Source organism: Cricetulus griseus, chromosome 3, assembly GCF_003668045.3.
Source record: "Cricetulus griseus strain 17A/GY chromosome 3, alternate assembly CriGri-PICRH-1.0, whole genome shotgun sequence".
Classification (NCBI taxonomy): Eukaryota; Metazoa; Chordata; class Mammalia; order Rodentia; family Cricetidae; genus Cricetulus; species Cricetulus griseus.
The window spans coordinates 216,832,887-216,858,003 of NC_048596.1; the positions used below are offsets into that span (position 1 = coordinate 216,832,887).

The 25,117-nt window shown below is 38.4% G+C and overlaps 1 protein-coding gene across 1 annotated transcript in view; it reads right to left on the reverse strand.

Annotated features, from left to right (window-relative positions):
* Malrd1 (MAM and LDL receptor class A domain containing 1) overlaps positions 1-25,117 on the reverse strand; it is a 608,177-nt gene that overhangs the window by 22,186 nt on the left and 560,874 nt on the right. Inside the window, exons 36-37 of the mRNA XM_035442808.1 lie at positions 8,465-8,544; positions 8,280-8,376 (exon numbers count right to left, since the gene is read on the reverse strand). Coding sequence (XP_035298699.1) covers positions 8,280-8,376; positions 8,465-8,544 — 177 coding nt within the window. The remainder of the gene's footprint in view (positions 1-8,279; positions 8,377-8,464; positions 8,545-25,117) is intronic.

The window sequence follows — 25,117 nt, forward strand, 5'->3', positions numbered from 1 at the left end:
GGTGCTGAATGCCTTGAGGCAGAGAGTAAGTGAGGTTTTGCTTAGAATAAATATTCATTGCTGGGTTCAGATTAGGCCCATCAGAAGATTTTATACTTGAATAGTAGCTAAATTTCTGCCTTTAAAAATTCACATTAGTATACAAAGTGTTTGCACTGGGAATGGGTATGGCAAAGAAAGTGTAATACAATAGGAATAGATATATTATTTCAGAACCTGTGCCATTCATTCAAGAATCTCAAGGAAGTATCCTGGATGTTGATGGGCCAATAGGCAAATACAACTGGTCTGTGATAGGGGATCTTGAATGTACCTGTTTGTTCATTTTTTTCTTATATGAATTGTACACAGGTATAATCATCTTCATCATTCTTTCTCCCCATTTCACTCTTGTAGGATTATAGTTTGTATTCTATCAATAAACTCAACAGAATCAAACAAGTACCCTTCATGGTTGAGTAATCTCTCCAGCCCTAAGAACTCTTCATAAATGTTTGTGCATTTGAGTATGACTTGTCTACAATCACATTCCTAAGAGCAGCGTTACTTCTATTCAGCGGTCGCTCTGCTGCTGTTCATACTGTTATATGCTAAATGTTTTAAGTCCTCTAGTTTACATGATTAAAGTGATGGGATTAGGAAGTAATTAGGTTTATGTGAGGTCAAAAGAGTTGAACCTCCTTAAATTAAGGGATTAGGGTCATTTTAAAAGAGGGAGAAACACTTGACTTTCTACTGTAGGTCCTGTGAGGACACAGGAAGTTGGTGACCATGTGCAAGGAAGATAGAATAGGTCTCATGGGAAACACTTTGATCTTGAACTCCAAGAATCCAGTTTGAGTTAATCATAATATAATTATAATCCTATAAATTTTTAAAGAAACATTTCATGTCTAAACTTTTGTAGCAATTTTCTACAAGTAGCATGTACTTTTTATTTCCCTCTTTAGGTAAATAAAATGTTTATTTTTAAATCTTGATTTTTTTACTAAATTAATACAATATCTGTGGGTTATGTATGCTGAGGTTGGATAATAAACTATCATTGTTTTTATCCTTTTTACAATTTAAATTAGAAACAAGTTTGTTTTGTATGTCAATCCCAGTTCCCTCTCCCTCCCTCCTCCCTTGCACCCCCTACCCTTAACCCAAACCCTTTCTGCTCCCCAGGGAGGGGGAGGCCTTCCATGGGGGATTTTCAAAGCCTGTCATTTGAAGCAGGGCCTAGGAACTCTCCCATGTGTCTAGGCTGAGAGAGTATCCCTGTATGTGGAGTGGGCTCCCAAAGTCCATTCGTGTACTAGGGGTAAAAACTGATTCACTACCAGAGGCCCCATAGATTAACCAGATCTCCAAACTGACATCCTCATTCAGGGAGTCTGGATCAGTCCTATGCTGGTTTCCCAGCTGCCAGTCTGGGGTCCATGATCTCCCCCTCGTTCAGGTCAGCTGTTTCTGTGGATTTCTCCAGCCTGGTATTCCCCAACTTAAGCTGATACAGTTTAAAATAGAAAAGGAGTAGACACAACCTGGCCATAGCTGAAGAAAGGACCAATTGCCATCTGTGTACATGTACCTTTTGATCTTTAACTATTGGTGCAGATTTGATGCTGCCATCTACTTTCTCTTACTGGGAATCAGTTTTTCATTATTTCCAGAGTCAGTTCTCTCCTCCTGACATGTATTTGGGGACCAAATTTAACACAAGTTTCTGAGGCCAATATTTTTACCTGCCGAGACATCTCACCAGCCCCTCTGAACAACTATTGAAGCCCTAGTGACTACCTTCTTGTCCATTCTTACCACTATGAGACCTTAGCTATTCTGTATGGCATGTGTGTGTTATTGGTATGCCCCAAATCTTCCCCACTTGTGATTTGACCAGACAGGGCAGCCTGACTCACAAAGTCTAATTAGAAGTTTTTCATTTGGAATACATACATGGGAGCAGGGGAAAAAAGATTTCATTTCTTTACATGTCTGGGGAAAAAAAAAACAAATAAATAGCATTCATTCTCTAGTGGATGGTTTTGTTATTGGACAGAGAATAGAATATGTCTAGAGACAGAATCACAAAGATGGCAAGCAAAGAGCAGCAGAAATGATAGGCAATGAGAAGTTTTCTCAGTCTTGCTGATCCTCCACCTCATTTATTTTTATCCTTGAACCCCAGCAAAAACCCTGGGTCTTGAACTAAATTCTTCATTTTGATTAAGATAGCTAGTTCTGCTTTCTTTTCCCTGCAATCAAAAGGGCAAGTAGCTAATACAAAGGTCATGGAAACCATAACAAATTCCAGGAAATGAAATCTCTAACAGCAATTTTAAGAGCCTTTTCCCTGTCCTTAACATTGTCTGAGCACAGTCTCCATATTATATTTTAAAAGAAATTAATTAAATTTTTCTTTCAAGTTACTGAAGGGTCTCTTGTGCCACAGATTCTTTTTATAACATTTAATAAAAACCTTAAGTCAAGGCTTACTTCTAGAGGGTGATATTTTTTCTTGTTTAAATTAATTTTTGTGTACATTGGATTTTGGCATCATTTTCAAGTAAGCTATTGTTATTTTATTTAATCATCTCTTAGACAAATATTTCATATTACTTCAGGGCAAAACAACCTGTTGTATAATTCTATAGCAATATCTTTGTTTTATTAGATCTAAGTAATTTTGGGGGTTGTCATACCACCCAATAAAGCATAAATACTCACCTATTATCATGTATTGGGTACTAATTATGCAAGTAATGTTATGTGCTATGGCATAAAGACATGCACTAATATGAAAATGGCTGTTGCAAAATCATGTAATAAGTTATGTAACAGCATTGGTAAGAAAAATGTTTTGAGTAACTAATATTGACAAGATGGAAGAACATATTGGCATGATATCAAAACCAAATAGGATTGAATAGCTTATCTCTCACTCTGGTCTGAAACCCACCACATGCACTAGGATGACTAGTCAGTGAGCTGAGGGATTATCTGGATCTGACTCTTCAGCTCTAGGGTTGTACAGACCATCTGCCACACTGGGGTCCTTAATGTGAATTCTAGGAAATGAGTTTAGGTGTTCCAGCTCATTCGGTGAACATGCTTCTGAGAGATCTATTTCTCCACTCTTCAACATACTCTTTATATCTTAAGTTAGTATCTACATTTAAAATTTTGTAAGTTTAATAAATAAAATAGTTGGTATTATAGAGGTTCCTTAAAAATAATTCCATGAGAACCTGGGGTCATGTCTCACTTGGAAAAGTGCCCACCATGCAAACGTGAAAAAACTGAGTTCAGATCTCCAATAGCCACATATAAAATGGATGGAAGACAGATGGTTTCCTAATGTTCATTGGATAGCCACCTTATTTGAATTTATTTGAATTGATGAGATCCAGGTTATGGAAATACCATATTTCAAAAGATAATGTGTTGTGGAGCAGCTCTTAAATCCAATCAGAAAGAAATTAGTTCATGCAACTATTGAACCAATGAGCAAATCTTGATTAGTTTGTCAGGAGCCAGCCCTGGTTAGATATAAAAGTCTCCTTTACAAGAGGCCTGGCGACCTCCATGCTTGGCTAACCACCAATTTAGTCAAACATCCCACCCCCTCCCCGAAGGTTAGTGTTCTGAGATAAACCACAAGAATTATCCCAGACACCTGCCCAGGCCTGAGGGCATTAAACACCCATTCCCCCCTCCCTTACTTCCTCTTTCTTTACTTCCTCTTTCTTTCTCTTTAAGAACTCTTTGCTTAAGTTCAATAAACAGACCTTGACAACCCATTGCTTGGTCTGGCTCTTTCTTTCTCGCCCATTTATTTTCTGGCTTAGCCCCCTGGAGACCCTCGAATTATCAGCACCCCACTGGACGGGACATTGGTTGGTTGTTATTGCAACTTGAATGGTTCATTGCTAGGTAAGACTATTGAATAATTTTCTTTCTTCCCTAGTAGTGTTGTGCAAAGTATCTTCTGGCACTGTGACAATTAACCAGGAAAGATGATGCTTCCAAGTCAGTTCCAGCTTGATTTTTTTTTATTTCCTACTGAAGGGACCAGCTTCCCTTTTGGCAGCCATAATGGCCGAACACGTGCTTCTATGACCTTGTCCTAGAAACTAAAAAGTCAGATGCCTGCCTCGTGACAAGGAACCAATCAGAAGTTAGCTGGTGGTGCTATGCTTTACGACCCTGGGTGTGCTTTACGGACAAGCGCACAGCAATGACGTAGAGAGCATAGCAACCACCCTGGGAGGGCCTATGGGCCACAACAACCAGTTGACCAATCAACACAGGGCAAGCCCTCCAAGGCTGAAGGCACACCAATCGTGAGCCTGTGCATACCCCTAGACACTCCCCTTACGCTGCCCTATAAGATCTTTCGGGAGCCCCTAGGAGACGTCTTTTCTGGCCATCCGCCATGGCGGGTGGGTGAAAGACCCTAGCTAACATGGGGTTAGCTTGTTAAATTACAATAAAGCCTCGTGCAGTTTGCAGCAAGCTCTCGAATTCGCCTGGTGATTGGGGTGACCGAGAACGTGGCCTGGGACCCCGGATACTTGAGTTTTCGGGGGGGTCTAACACTACAACATAAGTAAGTATATGGTGTCTTCAACAATAAAACTTAACAAGAAATTCTAGTGGGTAGATAAGACAATTGCAATAGCTTGTATATATTGGAGTTCATTGAGACCCTGTTGATCAGCAACTTGAAGGGAGTCAACCCTTACCTGGAAATGTGTTTTTATTTCCTGATAGCCTATGACATCAGAGATAAGCATCACCAACATCATATATGGTAATTAAGACAGAACACTGTTAACTAGATCTCAAACCCTTGGTTGTGTAGGTCATGTGCCCTAGAGCAGAATCTATTACTATTGCTCTGGTAAAGGAACATAGTAATAAATTGCTCCCAAACTTCCCTAAATACCCATCTTTTAACACATAGCAGCTCTCTGTCCTCATCAGAGAAGTTACTTTTTATATTAGATGGTGATTAATATAGAGACACACAACTAGCAAAATATAGAGAATAAGATACTGTGGAGTAGCCAGTTGGGCACATTATCGTATTCCTCCCCAAAAGATTGAAGATTCATCCTGGAAGAGGGACTGAAAGATTGGAAGAACTTGAGGTAGTAGGTGACTTCTGTGAAAGTTTTCTCCAAACATGACACATCCTTGACACATGAACGCATAGCAGCTGTGATGGAAAGGACTGGACCTGTGCAAGGTCAAGCCAGTCTAAAACCCAGCAAAGGTGAGGAAGGGATTGCCAAGGCAAAGTCCTTCCCCTCACTGAAAAACTACAGGTCATTGATGACCACTGGAGGAGAGAGTCTGTTTTCCTTCGGTGTTGTCCTTGATAAACTGTCCATGTCCCATAGATGATGCTACACAACATTTTCACTGACAGCACTGAATTAATTCAGTAGATTTTAAAGAGAATATATGAAGTTCTGAGGGATAAGTACTGCTGTATGAGAGGAGCTGAAAGGTGGATTTGATTAAAAGAACACATTATACTCATATATGAAAATTTTTAAACAATAAAACTTAAAAAGTAAGTGCAGAGTTAGAGAAGAAGTCACCTAACATGGACCTCTGGCCTCTCCACACATGTGCCCACATATGCAAGGCACACCTACACACCCATGTGAATAGATACATAGCAGTGCCCACACCCATGTGAGCATATAATACAGTACCCACACAAATAATTTCATGAAATATCCAAAATGTCAAACTAGTTAAAATTACAGAGATTATATGATCATTTGGCCTAAGTAAAAGACAGTCCGTTCTCTAGCCAGGAAAGGCGAGATGGAGAGACAGAGAGTAAGGGATGAAATTGTTAGACCCCCGGAAAAACTCAGGTATCTGGGGTCCCAGGCCACGACTGCGGTCACCCTAATCACCAGGCAGATTTGAGAGCTTGATGCAAACTGAATGAGGCTTTATTGTTTTTTAACGAGCTAACCCCATGTTAGCTTGGGTCTTTCACCCACCCATCATGGCGGATGGCTAGCAAAGACCTCTCGAACCGGCTGCCGAGTGATTTTGTAGGGCAGCGTAAGGGGAGTGTCTAAGGGTATGCACAGGCTCAGGATTGGTGTGCCTCCAGGCTTGGAGGGCTTGCCCTGTGTTGATTGGCCAATTGGCTGTTATGGCCCATAGGCCATCCCAGGGTGGTTGCTATGCTCTGTGCGTCATTGCTGTGCACTTGTCTGTAAAGCACACCCAGAGCCGTAAAGCATAGCACCACCAGCTAACTTCTGATTGATTCCTTGCCACGAGGGAGGCACCTAACCTCTTAGTGACCAAGGCAAGGTCATAGTGAGCACGTGTTACTGTCATGGCTGCCGAAATGGGGGGGCTGGTCCCTTCAAAATAAAGGAGGAGGTGAGGGCAGGAGAAAGGAAACACGGTTAAAGAAGGGCTAGTGGGAGGGAGGGAAGAAGGAAAGGAAAATGAAGGTAGAAAAGGAGGGAGATAGAGGGGAGAAACATTGGTAAGATGTATTTCATTCTCTTCTTTCTTTGTAGTTTATATCAAATATTTTAAACAAATCTTCTTGGGGGTAGGTGGCTTTTGTCATGGCCTGGCATGTCTCAGCCCCAAGCCATGGTAGCCATGAGGTTCGGCCTGAGTGGGGGAGTGTGGACTTGGAAACTCCTAGCAACCCAACGGCGATAAAGATCAAACACAGGCATCTTGTCATCTTTAGAGAGCTCTCAGTTCCATGCTGCAAAACTAGAGTCTCTTGTTTATTCAGCATCTTCTTGGCTGTTTCCTAACCATGCTTCCCTGGCCACAAGGCCGTTTCTCTCTCCTCCAGTGGCTCCTCTCTGGTCGCTCCTAATTCTCTCTGTCCTCATTTGTTACTTACACACCTAGCCCTCTGCCCGGGTGCAGGCCTATTCAAATGTTTAGTTCTGTAGAGATGTAAACTAGGGGACATTCCCCACTGGGGCCATGCTATTCAATACAAATCAGGTAGCATCTGCTATTCAATGCAAAGCCTGAGCTCCTGTTTACTGGAACCACTGGAAATTTACTAATGGAATTTTCCTGGCTCCCAGCAAGTGGCACCTTCAACTCAGACTTGAAATTCCAGTTTGCCAGCCTACTCTAAAGGTTTCTAGTTTGCTAGGCCAACACCCTACTCCATCACACATTACACACACACACACACACACACACACACACACACACACACACACACACACACACCCCACACACATTCACACACACACTGGAGACTTTCAATTCATACACATATATATGTATTCCTACACACACCTACCCACAACCAAGGCTTCACGTAGATTTGTGAGTCTGCTTCTGCTTCTCTTTCCTATCCGTTTACAAATATTGCCTGGTAATATCTAAGAACATATTGAACAAATTGAAAAAAAAATGCTTCATGAATATAAACCCATTGATGAGAATAGATTTAAAATATATTTTTGATAATGCACACCATAGTTTTATTGCACATCCCCCTTAATTCATGACACATTGAAGATGGATATTTGCTAAACCAAATGTTTAGAGTTGGAGACCTGAGAGAATTTCTCAAAGTAGGACATAGGAATAATTCAAGGAAAATGGCTTGCCATCCATTGTTCTGTGACATATTGGTGTCATATGTCTAAATGACCTTAACTAACTTGGGCATCTAAAACAAGCTACATCTCTTAAAAGTGAGCCCTTATCTGATGAAGTCAGCTCTGCTTGCTGTTTGCGTGACCTGTGAAGCTTACACCAGTGAAGGGAAGAGGTGTAATAGGCTGGAAACTCAAAATATTCTTGATAGCTCTGGGCATTGTAAGAAGTTGTAAGTCAGGCATGAGGTCTGCTTTCCAGTCCAGCAGATCTTAGCCTCTGGCCTGTGTGCTACTTGGGGAATGAGGTTATTGACCAGGAATATGAGTGCCAAGAGGCCAGCCTCTGTGCAAGCTAGAAAAGGGTTTTTCCTACAGTTCTGAGGCTTTCTCTGGTCACCATCCAGGATATAATATAACCTGATCTTTTCAGTCTGAAGGACATCCTGTTTTCTTTCTTTTGTGCCATCAGAAATGATCCAATATAGATAAGAAGAAAACTCTTGATTAGAGAGTAGTTGCCGCTTCTGCTAGGAAAGGAAGCCCAAAAGCATGATAACATAAAAACTCCTTCCACATGACAAAGGGTGAAAGGAAAGCAAAAGAGATGAAATGTTTCAGGAATTTTCTTGCTGGGTTGTTGCTATCAGAACCAAAAGGCTGACTTACCTCACAGGTCCTCTTCTGTTTGCAAGGCAACACAAAATGGCCACTGCAATATGGGTCACCAGGAACCCGAATCCAATACCCAGTAGAGTCCATATGTCTGGAATTTCAAACCCATGAAAAAGATAAACATGATTCAAAAAACTATTAACGATCCCAAGCCTTTTTTCAAGTGTAATGTTACCTACAATTCTGTGTGTACACGAATCCTGCACTAGAAGGGTTAGACCTGATGTGGCATCGATTTCCTGCCCATCCTTGTCTGCACCTGAAAAAGAAGAATCATGTGAGAGTTGAAAACAAAACAAAGACAAAAAGGAGAAGCCTACTTAAGCAGAACTGTAGTGGCATTAATGATGGTCAAGAAATCTGGAGATATGAGACAAATGAGAAAAGTGGCTAAGAAACCAAAATATTAAGCCAAATTAAAACATTACACTTTACTATGTTTGTATAAGAAGATTTTGTGGATTATCTTGTGGATTTTAAAAAGTGGATCTTGGCTTTTGCATATTTCACTTTTTGTTTGCAAATATTTACTCTTTTTTTCTCCCACTTGTATCCATTCTCATTTTATCTTATTTGGCTCAAATTCAACAGCTCTCATACTGTGTCTGTCTTTATGTGTTCATGTCTGTGCATGAGGATGGGGACCAGTAGACAAATATCAATATTCCTTTGCTTCCATTCACCTATTTTTGAGATAGTTTCTCACTGGCCTGGAACTTGACAAATAGGCTCAGCTGGACAGCTAGAGAGATCCAGGATCCACCTGTCTCTGCCTCCTCAGTGCCAGGATTTTCAATACACCACCAAGCTCTATTTTTTGTTTAAGGTGGGGCAAAGGCATTGGCAAACACATTATTCCTTGCTCCTCCATCCTTCATATTTTTGGTAGTGACTAGATTGAGTTCTTTCAGATAATATAGTAATTCAAAGAATAGATCAGCATACATATAAACCAGAATACAAATGTTATTTCTTATAACAAACAGATGTTTCTTTAATAAGTTGGATTTGCAATTAATTTAGATCAATATCATTATTTGTACCTTAGCAAAAAAAAAATATTCAGATCCCACCAAACTTTCATCACCTACTTTATTCAGCAATATAAATGGTAAAATGTCACACTGGAATAGATTATCCTCAGAACACCAGAATCTGGAACCAGATTGACCTTCTAAAGGGCAATTTGTTTGTTTGTGACATGGTCTCTCTCTATGTAGCACTGGTAGACCTGTAACTCATTATTTAGACCCCACTAGCCTTGATCTCACAGAGATACACCTGTCTCTGTCTCTCAAGTGTTGGTACTAAAGGTTGGTGCCACCATGTCCAGGCAAACATTTTTATTTCTGAGTAACTTTTTCCTGGTATAATGAGTTCCCAAATGAGAGTGGAAGCTAATATCCATGTTCTTATTTAGCAGAAACGATGAAATAGAAACTAAGGTGGTTTGGGCTGGATTTCCTGCAAGTTTATTGTATGTGCTACAAAATTTTAAAATTAACTTTTGAATATGTGTTTAAAGCTGTGTGTCAGGAGCATTGCTCACTGTGCTGCCTAATTTTATGTCAACTTGACACAAACTAGAGTCATTGGAGAAGAGGGAGCCTCAATTGAGAAAATGCCTCTATAAGATCAGGGTGTAGGACATTGTTGAGAGAGCCTACCCTATTATGAGTAGGGCCACACCTGAGCTGGAGATCCTGTGTTCTATATAAAAGCAGGCTGAGCAAGCCATGTGGAGCAAGTCAGTAAGCAGCACCCCTCCATGGCCTCTGTCTCTAGGTTCCTGTACTGTTTGGATTCCTGTCCTGACTTCCTTTAATGATGAATAGTGATGAGGAAGAATATGTCAAATAAATCTTCCTCCACAAGTTGCTTTGGCCATAGCTTTATTACAGCAATAGTAACCCTAACTAGAACACTCTGTAAACATATTTTCTGTAACTCTCCCTTTTAAATTTGAAAAGTTAGATGTGTGAAAGCAATTCCTTCTCAAAAACTGAAATAATTAAATTTAAAAACCCTATTTACAGGTTGTAGAACATCATTAGATTGTTCTCCTTTGTTAATATTCAGTAAAAGTAAAACTCAAACACAATTTGATAATTCTGAAGTTTCTAAAATTCAAATGAAAATAGATATATTGAATTTGGAGTATTTAGTTTCTATTCTCAAAATACTTAAGATTGTGAGTCTTTTATGTTCCCTTCTCAGTCCTCATTCAACAGTATGAATGCTACTAGGCAATCTTTCACACGTGTGTGCTGATGTGACTTATAGATACTTTTGTGTTCTGTCAGTTCTGAGATCATTATTAACTGGATTACTTCAGACTCTGAAAGTTCCATACTCCTGGTGTCAGTACAAAATCTCTACTTTAAGCAAATACTACATATTTAAACTGAGTTCAGTTCTGTGGAAATATCTGAGAATGCAACTTTAAAAAAATATGGGGAAAAACCAAAGCACATGGAGAGATAACATGGATGAGTCTCATCAGCTGTCTGAATGTTCATCATCTTTCTGTGACTGCTGTCCATCTATTTGCATATTTAGTTAGATTTACATACAACCTGGAGAAGAGAATGGGGAGGGGACAAAAGGAGAAACATTTACTGGGTTGCAGAAAGAATTCAGGACACTTAATGTGTTTCCCAAAGGAAACCTTCTCTATGGACAAAACAGTGTCTGAAGTAATTATGGAAATTTGATCCCTAGACTTCTGTAACTTTTCCATGACAGGGTGGTCCTCTGCTTTTGAACCAGATTCTGAAGACAACATTAATACCATGACAGGATGGTATCTGCCCATCCTTCCGACAACAGCACTGAAGTAAGTTTCCCTGTTGCCTCTCCTGGAGAACTGCAGTCAGAAAGTGAAAGAAGAAAATACCCTCTGTTCTAAACACAGGAGAGTGGACTCATTTCCTCCAAGCTTACCATAAATCCCTGTTTAAAAACCATGAGGATGTTTTTAAAAGAAAATATCAGCATCACTTTCATCATCATTTTTATGGGAGTCTTTCTCATTACGGAGTCAGTAAGACTAGAATAACAGATGAAAAATGAAACAATGTCTAATACTCCAGGATAAAGACTGTGAATTTAGTGTTGTAGGGGTGATTATATGCTTGTCAGAGGTGAAGGGTTGAGGCCCTTGTGGGAGAAATGAGGCAGGAAAAGTGGACCCATTGTGGGAGTGGAACTAGCTTGTTTTGGTTCATGGCTGAGCACCAAAGAAGAACCACCCAGACAGGGACAGTCTAGTTACAGATAGAATCTGGGTGTACTGTCTAGTGGCTTGGCAGGCTTGGGACTGTTGCATAATGGCCTGAGGCTAGAGACTTGTTCCAACAGGGAATAGGACAAAGATTCATCATACACCTTGACAATTAAAGACCAAAATGTTCCTCAGAGGAAATTATTCAGCTACTCTATGTCTAGGCAAGAGGGAAAGCAAACACGGTTTTACCTGTTGTGCACTGAAGGCCATGAGCTATGCTAATATAATTTATACAATTCTAATTGAGGATGCTTGAATCTTGACGTCTCTCCCTGCTTCTGTTCTTCCCTCCCTTCCTTTGTGCATGCATAGCTCCCTATTTTTTTCATGCCAAGAAAAAAGGAAATGGGTTTAAATCTTTGAATTTTTAATTATGTTATTTTTAAATGCAGTCATTTTACATCCATTTACTGTGAATAAAGGTGGACATATGAATATATATATACACACATACATATATATAATTTATTTAGTTTTATACATCTGTTTTAACAGTTACTTTGCATATATATGTGCATTCTGATGTGCATATATATATATATGTGCATATATATAATCTATTTATTGTGTGTGTGTGTGTCCATGTCCTACATTTTAATCTTCTTCTTACAACTCTTAATGTTCCTATGACACAATTATAGTGAGCATCATAGGTAACTGATTCCCCCAAACCCCCTGACATTAAACTCTGTAGCTTTCCTTTGGTTTGGGTGGAGTGGGACCCATTTGATCACTGGCAATGCCATGTTCTCCTTACAATGCTACGGGCATCAGCGTACAGATTCCCAGCCAGCAGCGGTGGGTCTATAGATAGATATGAACAGAAGTCTATGCAAGTACTTGGTCACAGAGAGTTACACTTTGATGACTATTTATCCTTGCAGACTTTCTTTCTCAATTCTGATATGAAACAGGAAGCATGCTTGAAGCCCTTTTGCAAGCTCAGAGAGTCCCCTTGGTATTGTTTATCTGGAAAGGCCATTCTGAGGGTGGGGTTGACTAACAGGAGGCAGTCTGTGAAATCTCTGAGAGACAGGGAAATGGTGATTAACTCTGCAGTCTCCTTTCAGTTCAAGGTTCAATTCTCCACAGTTAGTCTTTTGTATTTGAGTCAATAAATGTATTTTTCATCTTGACCACTATAATTTCAGATTTAATTTTTAATTTTATTTATGTGGGTCTGTGTGAATATCTGACACATGTTTTCTGAACCCACAGAGGCCAGAAGAGGGCACTTAGGTCTCTCGAACTGGGATCATAAGCACTGTGATCCAAGCTTTGTCCTCTGGGAATGGGCAAGAGCTGTGTGCATTTTCAATATATCGCTAATTAGATCTGTGATTTAGCATTGTAAAAGGCAGGCCTGTGTGCTTTCATAAGTGTTTTTATACTAACAAGTTAGAACTATTAAAGGAAATGAACACCTGCCACTTTGGCTAGGAGGATCCAGGACCACTCCACATTTATAGTCCACACTTAGCATATTACAAACTAGGACATATCTCTCATTTCATCCTTCACAAGATGAAATCATGGAGAAAACGAGTTTAAATCCCTAAGAAAAGCATGTTGAAAAACTATCCACTGTGGCTTCTCAGACTGTTTTGTGGTGGCCACACATGTTTTCTTCCCATAGCCTATCTCAAGTTAAAATACGGAGTGTAGTTAATGCAGTAGTGCTTGGTACTATACTTTGTATTTGTTAGAAAATCACGATTCGGAGAAATTTCTGGTTTGGGTGGTCTGAACATATCCATTTGTCTCATTAAACCTTACCTGGAACATCTGGAAATACAGAAATATATAGCACCTGTAGGGCTGGGAAGATGAGGACAGAGAGAACACTGTATACCTGGTGAACATCTGCTGTTTCCTGGCTCCATGGCTTTATGAAATCCAGACTCAACAGGCTCATTCATAAAAATCCACAATGAGAACTTAACAGACTTTGTAGGAGAATTACACACAGAAAATACATGTGAAAGTACACTGCTGCTTTCTTCACCAAGCTGTTACACAAAAGGTATTTTGCTTTTCCATATTCATTCTAGTCATGACTCTTCTTCACTGAACTTCTGTTCCTTGTCCTAACAGTCTAGTCTTTTAACTAAATCCAACAAGTGTTGACTCCATTCCCTTCAGGGATGTTCAGTGAAGATGGAAGAAGAACCAAAACCATTGACACATCTTTTGATTTCAAGGGTTACCCAAACTGTCCCCAGACAGTTTAATATAGTAACAATTTTTAAGATTCTTGATGCAGGTACACAGGCAAGGAAAAGAGGCAGGTATGGAATATATTTCTACCCATTACATTGAAATTTCTCCCACAGAGAAAATGGAGAAATTTTTAGGGCTTTTCCTTAAAGTAAAGGTTTCCTGGATAATGGGCTGGGACTGTATCAAGAAAATGGGTGTCAGAAAATAGAGCTAATTGCTTAGCAAGGCACCTTAGCATTGTAGATGAATTTACTGTAATAGAACATGAGAAAGCAGGAGGAGCCACTGAATAATCTCAGAGACTCAGAATGCTGCAACTCCATAGTGAATTCCAGTGATTAATTTGCTTGGACTAATTTTCCCCATGAGTAATTAGCTCCAGCATGTTTTCCAAAATTTATAAGTATTAGGCGGAGCACACCTGAAAGAAAAAGATAAACATCCTGCTTCATTCATGCAAAAGGGTCTGTTTTCTTATACAAAGAGTAGAAAGGGAGAAATAAAATATAATTAGATTCTTTCAGCCACAGCCAACTCCCTAATCTTCTTAAATTGTAGTAAGTCTTCTGCTATTAGCAGATTCTAGCTGAGGTGTCACTGGAATAACTCATTTCTGGGTGTGCTTGGCAACACCCATTCATTACTTTCCCACACCTGAAACACAAACTCATCTTGTCCTTCTTGTCATTTTTTTTGTACACACCCCGGCTATTTGTCACAGTGCCAGGATAAATAAGGAGCAGCTACACACTTCCTAAGCTTGAGTTCATAGACTGATGCTATGGGACTTAGCAGAGGGTCTGCTCTAGCTATTTAAATGAATTGGGTTGTTGTCTTAAGAAGTAAAATCAAGTTTAGCTTATCTATATTTGTTCTAATAGATTTGAAGAAAGCAAAGGGAGTTCAGAGACAGGGTTACCTCATAAGATATTATCTGAATATTCAAATTTAGAAGATAGTGTATATGACAATGAAGTGTCATCCAATACTTGCCATAGGTCCAGTAAAATTGAGAACACACTTATTTGTATGAATTCTAATTATTATGAATCAAAAATTATCTTCAACTTACTTTCAAATGTCACATCCCATCAGGAAAAATAAATTAAATAAGAGTTCTATGTTTTAAAATATTGGAGCCGGGAAGACAGTCCAGTTGGTAAAGTGCTTGTTGCAGAAGCATGAAGACTGGAGTTCAATTGCCAGCTCCCCTGTAAAAAGCCAGATATGGTGGTGCCTGCTTATAATCCCAGCACTTTGGAGGCAGAGACAAGTGAATTCCTGGGGCTAGTGAGAGACCCCATCTCCCAGAGCAAGGCTCCTGTGCAACACCTGAGGTTGACCTCATGTCTAATCACTTTCACCTCCTAAATCACTTATGTCCTTCAGCCTCATTGCATTCCTGCCCTTGGGCCTGGCTAAAGTCCCCTGTCACCTTGGTATGGGAAGAGGTCCAAACTGGCTTTCTGGTCTCCAGACTGATGTCACATTGTATAATTTCTCTGACTCTAAACTTTTACTGTTTCCAGTGCTTGTAGAGTCCTGCAAGATAAGATGGCTCTGTGCAAAAGCCTTTCCTGAAATGGGCTGCACAGCTTTGCTCTCAGTTTTACTTGGGCTCATAGCTCCTATACATTTGTTCAAAGTCCATCCATTGAGAGATGCTCTTTTATACTCTAGTACTTTCCATGACCTCTTTTGTCAATGGCTAGAAGATGGACTCCTTTCTTTATCCACCTGGGTAGCTAGCATTTTCTCCTTTCAGGCCAGAGACCAATTGTTACTGACTTCCAGAGACTTTGTTATGTCTTAGCTTGACTTAGACATTTCAAGTTTGGAACCATGGTGCCATGATAGCACTTTAATCACATAGGACTGCAGTGGTCGGTTTCCTGTTAACTTCTTTCAAACTAAATTTATTGAAGGAAAGGCCTATATGTATTCACTCTTATAGGAACTAACTAGCAGCATTCTGCATGTAAATGTTTGCTGAAAATATTCATTACCATCACTATGATAGCAGCTAATATTTGCTATTAGAGTTATCAAACACTTCTCTTTTGTGCATCAGAATAGTGTTTAGAAGCCCCATCTACAGCATTAGCATCTAAGAGTCAAATGAGACACTGGCCCAAGCACTAAGTGACAAGTCCAGCTCTCAGAGTTTCAGAGCCAGTGGTCGAACAGTGGTACCTAATAGTTATTCAGGTGGTATTAACTCTTCTGTTCTGAGGGCACCATCTGAGAAACCCCTTTCAGAGAACAACCTTTGAGGTTAAAGCTAACTGTTCCTAATTTAGAGAAGAAATAAAAACAGCCAGAATTGTCTTTTTATGCAGTGAGTTTAGGTTCTTTAATCTACTTGAAGTTTTGTCCTCATTCCGTATTAAATCTAGTTCATCATAAAACATTTTTTAGATATTGTTAGATTCTGTTCTTTGGGGATGACAATTCAAAGACGCAAAATGTGTGCTCCTGTGTGACTTTTATTGCAACTTGAACTTGAATTGAGTCAGGCTGCATAGCATAGCATTTCACATGTAGGCAGGAAGCATGTTCATAAATTATTTCAAATCCTTATAATAAATAAAGAATCTTAATCACTTCTGAGTACAGGGAAGATAAAATTGTTCTTCTGTTTCCTATGTTCAAATAGGTGTGTAGTGAGCTGTCATTGTTGATGCAATAGTATAAAATATTTTTAACTTAAAAATAATATGAAGTTGATGTTTTACACTTTGTGTTTCCCTGGCTTTCTTTTTGCTGTTATGAAGTAGTAAGTTCCTGGAGTTTTATGGGAAACAAAACAAAACAAAAAGAAAAATGAAGGAAAGAAGAAACAGCAATAAAACTAAACAATTCACAAACTGGATAATTAAAAATGGACTAGTGTCAGTAATAACTAAACTCTTTTAAGACTGAATAAGGTGAAGATACACATGTTTGCTCTTGGATGTAATTATAATATGAAATAATTTGTGGGTGCCTTTTTTTTTTGAAAAATTCCTACTCCCCATGAAACCCAAAAAGAATTTTCCTTTAAAACACATATCTTGAACTCTTGGTTCCAGCAATACTTTCTGTTCTACACACTGAAATATACATGAACACATGAACACAATATGGGGGTGTTAAAATGGAGAAAGAATGAGCCACGAGCTGCTTAGTTCTGGAAGGAATTTCACTAGCTGTATTGCAAAGCCTGGACTAAGAACTGTAGGAGTCTCAGACTTGCTCTGACCTTTTAGTAAAGAAGGAAGGTTTTTTCTTGTAAAACATGAATAAAACCCCAACTCTTCCCATGACTGTATACCAAACTGAGGAAGAATTCCAAGCTCGACATTCTACTTTTTTTGAGAAATTATTGAACACTTTCTGTTTTTTAGCCTTGCTATATTTCCTTCCCTTAGTTTCTAGTAATCTCATTAACCACATTAGTTTTCTTTCTTACATTTGTTGTAACTATATATGAAAATGCGATTTTATTGTACATACATGCATAAGTAAAATACAAATATTTATACATTATATATATACTCATATATTCAATTTATACTAAATTGTATGAGCACAATTCTGAAGATCTGACTGGGGTGGATGATTTTTCAGAGACAATATAAATGTGAATGCAATTTAAGCAGAATATACATGGAATGGTTTCATGACAACTGTGGTAATGAAAGAGCCTTAAACATGTTTCAAATCAGGTATCTTGATCCTTCAAAGTCTTAAGAAGGGATGGTCAAATAGCATCCTCATCCAGTGTGTGCTGTTTCAGGAAGAAACCAGTGTTTGCTTGCTGTTAGAACATCACACAGTGTCATACACAAGGGAAGAGGGACCGTATGACTATTTATGAATGGGAAGTCTGAAGCAAACTGACTCCAACCTGAATGTAAAGGGCACAGCCTGCTGTGAGATTTAGTAAACATCGTCTTATCTCTTGATAAGTAGTTCTAATGCACAGGAAAAGGCAGGCGACTTTGTATAAGGAGCAAAGGGCCTTGTAGGTAGGAAGTGACCCACTGTTCTAAGAACCAACAGTCCATGTCCAACAGTATGTTCACCTTCCCTCCCCAGAAAACAGTTCTGGTGGCTTTCTTCTAAGTCTCCTTGAACAAGTGTCAACTTAAGTTTGTCTAAATATAAAATTAACCCAAACGATTTTCTTGTTTTTGTATAATCTTTTCAGATCTCTTCTGGTATAGATCATTTGCTTTGAAATTCCCTCAAATTTTTAATAACTGTCTCAAATTTTTAGTAATTCCCATATATATGGATATAAACACACATGGATATAAACAAATATGCCTCTAAATAAAAGAAAAGTTGAAAGTTAACTACATTGTTTCAGAAGGCTAAGTATCTTTGTTACACAAATCCAAATAACACATCCAAAGATCGTAGACTGATCTCTCTGGGAAATGTGTAAAAATTCCGTATTAAATATGTTGGCTTTCAACATTCATGTTTACTGCACTTGTGGATTTAGCAATATTCAGACAGAAAATATTTGGGAAAAATCCATCTGAACTTACATAGACATTTTGTCATTATTCCCTAAACATTTATAGTATGATAAAAATTTACATGGTATTTACACTGTACAAGTAATTTTAGTGATATAGAAATGGTTTAAAATATAGCCAATATTATAGTATATATACAAATACTAAACTATTAACATAAAAGGCTTGGAAGTCTATAGAGTTTGCAATACACATGTACATCACACTTCTATTGAGGGTTATACATAATATGGTCAGATATAGATTGCGTGTACCTCACAGAGTGGTACTTAGATTCTTTACATGTCTTTCATGGACAGATTACCTGCAGACCTCTTAGACTTCACATGCTAAGACAAAGCAAAGAATAATGGTCTTTACTATGCAGTAACTGAAGAAGAAACACTGTTGATGACCATGTATACATAGTTGGGATCTTTGGGATAAGATTATAATTGCTAAGGCACTGATGGAAGAAAAATAACCCTCTTAAGTGCTATTTTCTGAAGATCTTTTAATTTTTAAGGACAATATGTCATTTTGCTCTGTTGTAAATACTCTAGGTGTAGAAGGTGGGAAAGAAACTTTTCTTTAAAAAGCAAAGCAAAGTAAAACAAACACTCATGTTACAAACAGACTTTGTCATTTTGTCGTCTAAGGTTTCTGCACTTTCTGTCATGATCAGCCTTGATAATGATTTTACCACATCTCATATACAGAAAAACAAGCACTTCTTGTTCAACTAAAAATGTACATACTTGTATTTCCTGAGGGTTTTGCAGTGTTTGTCAAGAAGCAGATTCAAATTTGTAGGCAATAACAACTGGTATTTGGCAAATATTGCTTTTGTTTGTGTTGCTAAATACTTGACTTTTTATAGCATGTTATATTGGTGTATTTATAACACACAAACATACTGATGTAAATAGTGAAATATATTTGCATTAGTTTCACACATATGATTTGCATATTTATATTAATGCAAGATTTTTAAAGCTTACATTAAATAATTCAGATATTTATCAGACGGTATATACCACAAATCATGCACTAAAATGCCTTTTAAAAATTATTGTGGTGCTTTCAAAAATTTATAGTTATGTGTTCAAAAATATTTTGGATGATCTAAGGCTGTTTCCTGAGTGTTGGAATAGAAACACAATTAACAACTTCCCTGCGCTCATGAAATTTACATTTTATTGAAACAAATATAGATATAGGTGAGAGTATACTATGAATAAATATACAAGTGAGTATGTGCTGACATAATCAGGGTACAACTGAACACTAGACTGGAGATTATGAACCCAGAATAGATGGCTCTTTCAAATATTTTTCTTAAGATTTATTAATTTAAAATTTTTTTTATGAATACTGGTATTTTCCTGTATGTATGGCCTGCATGCATGTGTGTTCAGTGCCCATAGAGGTCAGAAGAGAATATACAATCCATATTACTGGAGTTACCAGTTCTCATTTGGGTTATAGGAACCAAACCCAGGTCTTCTGCAAGATAAGCAAATATTCTTAACCACTGAGTATCCTCTCCAGGCACATTTTCAGAAGTATTACTATTAAAAAGAGATGGATCTGCTGAGGACCAGCCAAGAAAGTTGGTTGCGTGGGGAAGTGGGGAAGTGGGGGTAACCATGTCTTTTTAAGGAGCTGGCTTCAAGAGTACCCTTGTAATTGAATGGGGAAGCTGGTTCCTGATAGACAAAACCAGCACAAAGCAATTCTTGGGGAAAGCTGAATGGGTCCTAGAGCCCTTCCCCTAGTAGACAGGGTCTTTTCAGAAAGATGCTGTGGAACATGACAAGTGCTGGCTCGTGTATAGAATTCCTGATAGAATTACTTGGCAGTTCTTTGATAAAGAGTATCTTAGGGGAATTTGAAGGAAAGCCATTGGCAAAAGTGGCCCTGATGGGTGGGAGGCATGCCCATCGTGATAAAAGCACAGGGATAGTTTCTGACTCTTAGACAAGAATGAAACCAGAAACCTGAATGTGTGTGCAAGTTTACCACATACATGTGTGCGTAACATTGCCCTGTGAATGTGTGTATAAGGTTACTACTCTATGGGTAGCATTTTGTGCTTCTCACTTTTTATTAGAGAATTACATGACTATGGTTAGACATTTGTAAATTGCACTAGAAGTGAAGCTCTAAAGATAAATGGTAACAATTTCTTCAGCTGTTTCTTGTGGTGTAGGCTTGAAACTTGCTAGACAGCCAAGGATGGCCTTATACTCCTAATCCTCCTGCTTTCACTTCTCAAACACTTAGAAAATAGGCATGGACCACCACAGTTGGATTCTGAACCTCTATTTTTAAGTAAATTGTATGTGTACTTTTTATTTATTTTACTGTTACAGATAATTTCTCTAGATTTCACAGACAGCACCTTCATACTGCCTCCCAAATAACTGTCTTTTCCACGTCCTTATGTCCAAATTCATACCGAACTATACACACATACACACACTCACACACACACACACAAACACACTACATGAAGTTATGCCCACTACTGAGCCAATGGTGCATGCATATTAATACTAGCTTATTTTCAATTTTCTGGAGTTAAATACCCAGTTTATATCAATTTATATTAGCTTCTTAGTCTAATTTTATGTCTAATTTTGGAGCTTTTGAACAAATCCTAAGTGCACTCACAGTAGAAAGTCAGGTAAATGAAAAGTATCCCTTTTCATTTGGACAGAGAAACCCCCAAAGGAGAATGTTAGAAAAGGATTTCCATGGTGCTTTCCCTTAGTGCCACCTTGGACTGGCTCTTCTGTCTACGATCAGCCAAGCATCCCTGACTCCATTTCTTCCTCTGCTCAGGACCCTCCCTGATTTTGGTACTCTACAGCATGCATGAGAGGTTACCATGTTCATGGTCAGTTTTCAGTTTGTTTGGATTCAGAAATCAGTTTCAAAACTTGTACATGCGATGCTGTCAATCATACATTTACTTTTAATTTTACTTTTCTTCATTCCCTTTCAGCTCCCATATATCTCCATTATAGTCTAGCTTCCAGAGATTTTCTGATCACTCGCTATATTTTCTGTAGAAGCTGTTACATCCCAGATGTCCTCAAGAAATAGTAATAGAAGAGGGCAATGGAATACATATAATGTTAAGGCAGGATGTACTCTCAGGGAAAGGAATGGAAACCAGCCTAATTCCAGGATATCAGCTAGTAAACCAAGGATGGGTGGAAAAATTGTTTCCCCTGATACAAAGGGAGTAAAAGTAATAAGTATAAGTAATTCTATGGTGTGTCTCTATTAATCAAGACCATTGGTTACTGGTGTTTGCTTAAATTGAAATGCTTAATAATAATGTTATTTTTTTCTGAGACAGGGTTTCTCTGTATTGTTTTGGAGATTGTCATGGAACTCACTCTTGTAGAACAGGCTGGCCTCAAACTCACAGAAAAGCACCTGCCTCTGCCCTCTGAGTGCTGGGATTAAAGGCATGCACCACCAACGCCCACCGAATAATGCTATTTTTTTAAAAAAGCTTTTTTGATAAAATATAAAAAAGTTTATGATAAAAGTGCAAAAAGAAGCTTCCCAATGTTATACAAACATTATAGTCTTATTGCTTTTTGGTGGTGGTATTTGTTTTAATGATGCATCAGCATACAAACTTTGGCTCCTTTGGAGATTTTAGGAATGAGTCTTGATGTGTTGCTGAATTTTTCTAAAAATATAGTAAAATAGTGATTTTCAATACAATAAGAACACAAGAGTCACACTCATCAAGCTGACACTGAAGGTCTAGCTGCTTTCCTCTGCCTTGCTCTGGAATACCTGAGACCCGTGGACTGCTCATGGCCCAGGATCCCATTTGGCAGGATCCAGTCCACCCACAGACTACCAAGGCACTGGTACCAGTCGCACCTCCACCCATGGAACTTGGTGGGCTTGGGCCTGTTTCCAGCTGCCTTCCTTCCTCTGTCCTCCTATGGGATGCCTGAGGTTGGGAGACTACTCACAGCAGTGGACCCCAATTCGGCGGGATCCAGTCCACCCAGAGACTGCCAAGGCCCTAGTACCAGTCATGATACCATCCATGGGAAGAGGAGAGATATCAGAGTATTGGACCTGTTTACACCTACCAGAAAGGAACCTTGGCACCGTACCTAGCAGGAGAGGAACAGATTCCTTCTACATCCACCTGAAGAATCAATGGGAAGAAGACAATATAAAAACACATTCAACAACAGAAAAACAAATATGACACCACCAGAGACTAGGGACCCTACACCAACAAGACCTGAACATCACTACACAAATGAAACAGAAGAAGATAACCTTAAAACATCTTCAGGAAAATGATACAGGTCCTAAAGAGGATATGAGAAAATCCCTTAAAGAAATGAAAGGGGAAAAAACCCCCCAAAAATACAAGAAATAAACAAATCTCTTAAGAAAAGCCAACAAAATACAACCAAACAGCTGAAGGAAAGAATTCAGACACTTCAAGACCTGAAAACTGAAATAGAGACAATAAAGAAAACACAAACTTAGGGAATTCCGGAAATAGAAAAGCTGAGTAAATGATCAGGAACTACAGATACAAACATAGCCAACAGAATTCAAGACATGGAAGAGAGAATCTCAGGAGTTGAAGATACACTAGGAGAAACAGCCTCATCGACCACAGAAAATCTTAAATCCAACAAATCCCTAACATAAAATATCCAGGAAATATGGGACACTGTGAAAAGACCAAACCTAAGAATAATAGGTGTAGAAGAAGGTGAAGAAACCCAACTCAAAGGTGTAGAAAACATATTCAACAAACTCATAGAAGAAAACTTTCCCAACCTAAAGAAAGACATGCCAATGAAAGAACAAGAAGCCTACATATAATCAAATAGAGTAGACCACAAAAAAGGTCTCCTCACCACATAATAATCAAAACCCCAAACATACAGAATAAAGAAAGAATATTAACAGCATCAAAAGAAAAAGTTCAAGTAACCTATAAATGCAAACATACCAGAATTACACTTGACTTTTCCATGGAAACTCTGAAAGCCAGAAGGTCCTAGATAGATAGATATTCTACCTACACCTAGGAGACCACGGATGCCAGCCCAGACTACTATACCCAGCAAAGCTTTCAATCAATGTAGATGTAGAAAACAAGATATTACATGAAAAAAAAAACAGATTTAAGCAATATATATCCACCAATCAAGCCCTACAGAAAGTATTGGAAGGAAAACTACAACCCAAGGAAATAAACTACAACCAGAAAAACATAGGCAATAGATAATCCCACTTTACCAACAGCCAAAAGAGAAATGGGGTGGAAATCCACACACAATTCCTCCATCACCACCAAATCCAAAATAAACAAGAATGAACAATCAATGATCATTAATACCCCTCAATGTTAATGGTCTTAACTTGTCTATAAAATGACACAGCCTAGCAGAATGGATAAGAAGACAGAATCCATTCTTCTGCTGCATACAAGAAACACACCTCAACTTCAAAGACAGACTGTACCTAAGAATTAAAGGTTGTAAAAAGATTTTCCAATCAAATGGACCCAAGAAACAAGTGGGGGTAGCAATCCTAATTTCCAACAAATTGGACTTTAAACTAAAATCAATCAAAAGAGATGAAGAAGGTTACTTCCTGTTCATCACAGGAGAAAACCATCAATATGAAGTCTCAACTCTGAATATCTATGCTCCAAAAACAAAGGCATCAATGTTTGTAAAAGAAACACTACTAAAACTCAAATCACACATAAAAACTCACACTCTTATAGTGGGAGACTTTAACAACCCACTCTCACCACCAGACAGAAACACCAGACAGAAACTTAACAAAGAAACAAAGGAACTAATATAAGGTATGGCTCAATTGGGTTAAACAGACATCTATAGAATATTCCATCCAAACACAAAATAATATACCTTCTTTTTAGCACCACTTGGAACCTTCTCTAAAATCAACCATATACTTGGTAACACAGCAAACCTCAGCAGATACAAAAAACATTAAAATAACCCCCTGTATCTTATCAGACCACCAAGCTTTAGAGTTAGAATTTAACAACACAGAAAACCAAAAACTCATGGAAACTGAAGAATGCCCAATTGCACCACTCCTGGGTTGAGGAGGAAATTAAAAAGAAATGAAAGATTTCCTGGAATTCAATGAGAATGAGGACACAACATACCCAAACTTATGGGACACTTTGAAAGCAGTGTTAAGAGACACTTAGTTCATAGCATTAAGTGCCAACATGAAGAAACTGGAGAACAGTCACACCAGACAATTAACAGAACAACTGAAATCTTTAGAATACAAAGAAACTAACACACCCCAGAGGAGTAGAGGCCAGGAAGTAATCAAATTGAGGGCTGAAATCAATAACATAGAAACTAGGAAAACAATACAAAGAATTAATATAACAAAGAGTTGATTCTTCAAGTAAATCAACAAGATAGACAAACCTTTACCGAAACTTACCAAATGACAGAGAGTGAACATGCAAATTAATAAAATCAGAAATGAAAAGGGGTACCAGACACTGAGGAAATCCAGAGAATCATTAGGTCATACTTTGAAAATCTGTATTCCATAAAATTTGAAAATCTAAAAGAAATGGACAATTTTCTGGATAGATATCACTTACCAAAATTAAATCAAGGTCAGATATGCAATTTAAATTGACTTATAACACCTAACGAAATAGAAGTAGTCATCATAAGTCTCCCAACCAAAAAAAGCCCAGGGACAGATGACTTTAGTGCAGAATTCTACTAGAAATTCAAGGTAGA